Source organism: Helobdella robusta (genome assembly GCF_000326865.2).
Source record: "Helobdella robusta unplaced genomic scaffold HELROscaffold_10, whole genome shotgun sequence".
NCBI classification, from domain to species: Eukaryota; Metazoa; Annelida; class Clitellata; order Rhynchobdellida; family Glossiphoniidae; genus Helobdella; species Helobdella robusta.
Window position 1 is genome coordinate 3,382,466 of NW_008703571.1, and position 6,575 is coordinate 3,389,040.

The 6,575-nt window shown below is 35.6% G+C and overlaps 1 protein-coding gene across 1 annotated transcript in view; it reads right to left on the reverse strand.

The window, feature by feature from the left end:
• Positions 1-2,647: 2,647 nt before the first annotated feature.
• Positions 2,648-6,575, reverse strand: part of HELRODRAFT_166807 (hypothetical protein) — a gene marked incomplete at both ends in the record, with an annotated part of 6,698 nt that continues 2,770 nt past the window's right edge. Inside the window, 3 exons of the mRNA XM_009012010.1 lie at positions 2,648-2,691; positions 3,480-4,319; positions 4,390-6,533. Of these exons, the coding sequence (XP_009010258.1) occupies positions 2,648-2,691; positions 3,480-4,319; positions 4,390-6,533 (3,028 nt within the window). The remainder of the gene's footprint in view (positions 2,692-3,479; positions 4,320-4,389; positions 6,534-6,575) is intronic.

Below are 6,575 nucleotides of genomic sequence, written 5' to 3' on the forward strand. Positions count from 1 at the left end.
ATTTTTTACCTCGGACATTTTATAAAATAATCGATAATTAACCACGCCGTAAATAAAATAACAACTTCTTTCAAAGTAAACAGGAAAAAGAAAATGGTTGCTTCAACGGCTTCCAAAGATATTAAGATTTTAATATATAAAATTATTACAATGATAATGCAATTTTTAAAATGTTATGGACGAACAAAAATATTTAACAAAATTTTTGCGGTCACCGCGGTTTTGATAAAAAACCGCATATTTCAAAACCGCAACCGCGTAAAACCGCATGATTTTGAACCGCAAACCGCGCAGGGCTCTAATTTGAACTTTCATGATGTAACAAGTTTTTCCAGAGTTGTCAGTTTTTCATGTCTGACCAAGCCAAATGTTTTTTTTTAAATCTTAAAGATTGATAGATTGTTTGTCCACTGCTTTTTACATCCTCCATCAAAATGTTTTAACGTAAGAATTTGCTGGATTTACTTGTCTTTTTTTAGACTTGCTTGCTTTTCACTCAGCTATTATTCTCTACATGGTTCAATTCATTCTTTCAAGATAATACGTAAGTGAAGTGGTGTTGATCAGTAATTATTGAAATCTTTCAAATTGTACTTAATGGAAGCATAATTATGACTTATTTGCACCATAATTGTGATCCATTTCTGTTCTTGAGGCACAAGCGTTATTATCAGTTCAATTAGAATGCTATTTTTCTATGTGCTATTTTCATTTTTTCATGCTTTTATCATTTCTTCCGCCGTTATTTCAGTTTCATCGTTGGTTATCTTTTTTTATCAAACATTCAAGCGTTTCACTTTGTCATTTTGTGTGTAAATAGATATTCAAAATATTATATCTTTAATCTTTACTTATCGACCTAGCAATCATTCTACCCATAGATATAGATACAGATCCATCCATCCATCCATCCATCCATCCTCCCTACGTACTACCTACCTAAAGCATCAACAACTATCACACATTTTTGGAGACCTTGAAAAAGCATTTGATCGAGTTTCCGTGAAGCAATCAGGTGGAGTCTACGTCGACAACTCAACCCAGAATATCATGTTCGACTTGTAATGGAAATGTATACGAATACTAAGACTCTCGTCAGCACAACGGTTGGAAATACAGATGCATTTGACATCGGCGTTGGAGTGCACCAAGACTCGATTCTACTGTTATTTATAACTTTATATCTTCATATCACAAAACCGATACGCACTGGTGACATTTGGAATCTAATATATGCTGATGATATCGTTTTAACAGCCACGTCTGAGCAGAATGCAGCACAGATGTTTGAAGATTGGAACACCAGACTCGCCGATCATGGATTCAAAGTCAAAACCAAAACCGAACATCAGCAAAACTAAAGCAATGAACACTGGTGAACCCATCCAATCTATAGCTACTGGACGATGGCCCTGTTCAGTTTGTAAAGCTGGTGTAGGTAACAATACAATCAAGTGTCAGCAGTGTAACCAGCGTTGTTAAAAAATAAGTGGTACTTTATCTAAAGTGTCCAATTTTGTTTGTCCTGCTTGCATCAATCAACAACAATAAATTCGAAATGGTACTGTTTTTGAAGCCATTAAGGTAGAGAAAGTCACATCGTTTCAAACTGAAGCTGCAATTCAATCAAGTGTCAGCAGTGTAACCAGTGTCACAAACGTTGTTCAAAAATAATTGGAAAGTGTCCAATTTTGTTTGTCCTGCTTGCATCAATCAAGTCACATCGTTTCAATATCTAGGGGATGTTCTAGATAATACTGGAACTGCTGAAGCTGCCGTTCTAGCACGCATACGTGCAGCCTGGAATAAATAGCATCTCTTTGCCTCTATATTGATGCGACGTGACATCCCACTACCACTACGATCAAGACTTTATAAATCTGTGATACGTCCGGTGTTGTTATATGATGCAGAAACATGGCCAATGACAACCAAACTGGAACAACGACGAAACATGAAAATGCTCCGATGGATGCAACGAATTAATCTGAAGGACCACATCAAATCTACCAAAATCCTGCGTCGTGCTGGTTTAGATGAAATAAAGGACGAATGCCGGCAACACCGTCTGCGGTGGTTTGGTCATGTCAAACGAAGTGGAAAATCCTGCGTCGTGCTGGTTTAGATGAAATAAAGGACGAATTCCGGCAACACCGTCAAACGAAATGGAAACAGTGCCATAACTTCTCTTGCAGTCCTGGTCGCAAACAATCGTGCAAGACATGAAAGCTCTAAATTTAAATGAAGTGGATACAGCTGATCGTCTAATCTGGCGCAAAAAGTTGGCAAAGAAAACAACATTCTACCTCGGGAAACCGGGTCTCTGGACGCAAAACGAAGATTGATTGATGTTATAACTACCACCTACCTAAGTAGATCTATTTACCAGTAGATCTATCTATTAGTAGTTCAATCAGTAAATATATCTATCAATAAATCTATATATCAGTATATCTAAATATGAATAGATCAATCGTTTCTTTTTTAATAATTTTTGAATCTTTTTGAATCATTTTTGTTCTTTCAGTTATCTTCTTTTTATTATGTCCTGCCGACTCTCGTCGGATGTATTTTTATTTCCTAACAACTAATTTAAAATGCTACAACGGTTTTTTGATTTTGCGGTGTGTTTCAAATTAGAAAAAAACTATTTTTGAGTCTTTCTGAAAAAAATTGTGCAAATTTCATTAACTGCAGACGAAAAATTTTTTAATAATCAAAAAGTGATTAAAAATAAATTTTTGAAAAGATTTTTATTCTAGCCAGAATTTAAACATTTATGAGCTTGAACGCATATATAAAAGTTGTAAAACGGCCTTTTTAGCCAATTTGAACCAGCTTCTGATGCATGTAGAGTTTTAGTTTAAAATTTAATTTCACGCAATTGCTGCTTTGATATATATTATTTACATACTATATGAAGTATGTAAATATCAAAATTGAATATAATATCAAAACATAAAGTAATAAAGAAAGAAGATTAAAAAATTGTAAAAATATTAAATAGTGCAATTATTTTCGGTTATTAAAAAACATCTTAAAATTATTATACTATCTAATAAGTTAAATATTCATATCATACATGAATACATTATTTAAATTGTTAGATTGAAAAATTTACTGATTTTAAATTGATTGATAATTATAAAGTTATTGTTGGTTGATTAAAGTTATTTATGTTTAAAGTTAAAATGTCTCTAAAAAAGTTCTGATTTGTAAATTTTTTTTCTCATTTCTTGTCTTAAAAACGAATGATCGAAATTTGTAATTTGTCGTTAGCTATCTTCATAATAATGATAATAATAATACAAATAATAAACACATCTTTTAAATATCGTTTTCATAAAAAATTGTTTTATTTCTGGCCGAGCTAGGTTTTCCAAGTTTGGGTATTTTAAGTTTAGTAACGATAATGATAAATTTTTTTACAAATAAAATACCAAGATCATCGAATAAAATATTTAAAAACAAGCAGTTACCTGTCGATGTCTTTGTCAAGCTTAAGGATTTAAGGCTATTTAGAACTGCATCCTCAGATTCTTCGTTGGAGTTGAACAAACCTTTACCTCCAACGACTAATCTTTCAGTCGTCAGCAGTTGTTGCTTAGTATTAGTCACTCTTCTGCGCACATGTGCACCATTCTCTAGCCGTTCTTCGTTTACTTGAACATCAGTGGAAATTTCAGGATCGGTGGAAGAATGATCAAAATATCTAGTAAAATGTTGGTTGTTTGAATAACACGGAACCAGCCCACCATCGGACAGCTCAGGAAACGGTTCATCTTCCCCAACGCCTTCCAATATAACACGTTTAATAACCGTTTGTTTTTTGTTGGTTTTAACAATTTTTCGACAAACAAAAGTTCCATCGGGCAGAGTATCTTCATATTCGGAAGTTTCAGTTTCCAGAATAGGATCTTCTTCTATTGTATTTGTAAATACAGTGATTGGATGAAAATTATTATTTGAATTTTCAACCTCTCCAGTGAAAATTAAAGAATCCAAGCTTGACGATTTACTGGAAGAGTTAGAAATATCTGAGAAATAATCTTCTGTGATAAGCTGTTCAATAATTTCTCCATCTGGTCCAATCGTTCGCTTCATAGCCGTCCTAAATTTATTTAAACGTTTGTCATGATGAGAAACATTGTTAATAACACTCCACTGCTCATCTGTTTCAAAATCGTCAGTTAAAAAAGTGCACAGATTTTTCTGAAAACTAGAATCAAACATAGGACGAATAACAGCAGTTTCATCAACAATAGTATCATATTGACGCAAAACCATACTGTCAAACGAAGGACTGGTCTGAGGGAAAACTGACAAAAAAACGGAAAAATATATATTTAAATATAAAACGGCAAAATATATATAAAACATAAAACCAACATTGATCAGTAGACACAAAAAGATTTCTAATTCCAGAATAATCATCAAGCAAAGATATCACTTTTTCGTCTGCATCAAACATCGGTTTCAATACTGTTTTTTTCACGAGTTTTTTCAACATCAAATTTTGACCATGAGGTTCATCAACTTGGCAGGTTTCCGTTTCAACGTGAACCTTACCGACGGAAGCATTGTTAAATCCAGGAGCAATTACGATTAGTTCTTCAATTATATCAGCCTGAGAATCTTTTAAACATGGATTCTTTTTAAAAAATTTCCTAAAAGCGACCGAACCGTCGCTCAACTCTTTTCTCTGCGGTTCAATTTCTTGAATGACGTAAGATGGCACATCTATCAATTGAAACTCCTTTGCCAGCTGATCCTGTATAGGCTCGGCAAACAGTTGTTTCTTGGGTTTTACAGTTTTCTTATTTATTTCTCGTTTAACGCAGCCGTCATCTTTCAAGTTTTCGCGTATCTTGTAGACCCTAGTGACAACCTCTACGTCGTCGTCGGAAAGACCAGGAACGTTCGTCTCGACGATGTTTTCCACAAATACGTCTGGTTTATCGGGGTTTTGAACAACTTTTTTGAAAACTTTGCTTCCGTCTGGTTTGCTCGTACCAATTTCAAAATCGCGTAAGTCGATATTAGGAATTACCTTTTGTAAAAAGACTAGTTCCGAGGATAACGATTCTATGTTGCCAATAGGCAATGCTACTGCATTTTCGTCCGATTCAACCATCGGTTTTAACACAGTTTTCCTCACGAGTTTTTTAGCAAACCTGTTTGGGCCAATAGCCTCTTCAACTTCGCTGCTTTCCGTTTCGACGTGAATTTTATCAGCAGACGTTTCGTCGAATCCAGGAGCAATTTCGATTATTTCTTCAATTATATCAGCCTGAGTATCTGTTATACCAGTCTTTTTTTTAAAGCACCTGCTAAACGCGATAGAACCGTCGCTCAACTCTTTTCTCTGCGGTTCACTTTCTTGAATGACGTAAGATGGCACATCTATCAATTGAAACTCCTTTGCCAACTGATCCTGTATAGGCTCGGCAGACAGTTGTTTCTTGGGTTTTACAGTTTTCTTATTTATTTCTCGTTTAACGCAGCCGTCATCATTCAAGTTTTCGCGTATCTTGTAGACCCTAGTGACAACCTCTACGTCGTCGTCGGAAAGACCAGGAACGTTCGTCTCGACGATGTTTTCCACAAATACGTCTGGTTTATCGGGGTTTTGAACAACTTTTTTGAAAACTTTGCTTCCGTCTGGTTTGCTCGTACCAATTTCAAAATCGCGTAAGTCGATATTAGGAATTACCTTTTGTAAAAAGACTAGTTCCGAGGATAACGATTCTATGTTGCCAATAGGCAATGCTACTGCATTTTCGTCCGATTCAACCATCGGTTTTAACACAGTTTTCCTCACGAGTTTTTTAGCAAACCTGTTTGGGCCAATAGCCTCTTCAACTTCGCTGCTTTCCGTTTCGACGTGAATTTTATCAGCAGACGTTTCGTCGAATCCAGGAGCAATTTCGATTATTTCTTCAATTATATCAGCCTGAGTATCTGTTATACCAGTCTTTTTTTTAAAGCACCTGCTAAACGCGATAGAACCGTCGCTCAACTCTTTTCTCTGCGGTTCACTTTCTTGAATGACGTAAGATGGCACATCTATCAATTGAAACTCCTTTGCCAATTGATCCTGTATAGGCTCGGCAGACAGTTGTTTCTTGGGTTTTACAGTTTTCTTATTTATTTCTCGTTTAACGCAGCCGTCATCTTTCAAGTTTTCGCGTATCTTGTAGACCCTAGTGACAACCTCTACGTCGTCGTCGGAAAGACCAGGAACGTTCGTCTCGACGATGTTTTCCACAAATACGTCTGGTTTATCGGGGTTTTGAACAACTTTTTTGAAAACTTTGCTTCCGTCTGGTTTGCTCGTACCAATTTCAAAATCGCGTAAGTCGATATTAGGAATTACCTTTTGTAAAAAGACTAGTTCCGAGGATAACGATTCTATGTTGCCAATAGGCAATGCTACTGCATTTTCGTCCGATTCAACCATCGGTTTTAACACAGTTTTCCTCACGAGTTTTTTAGCAAACCTGTTTGGGCCAATAGCCTCTTCAACTTCGCTGCTTTCCGTTTCGACGTGAATTTTATCAGCAGACGTTTCGTCG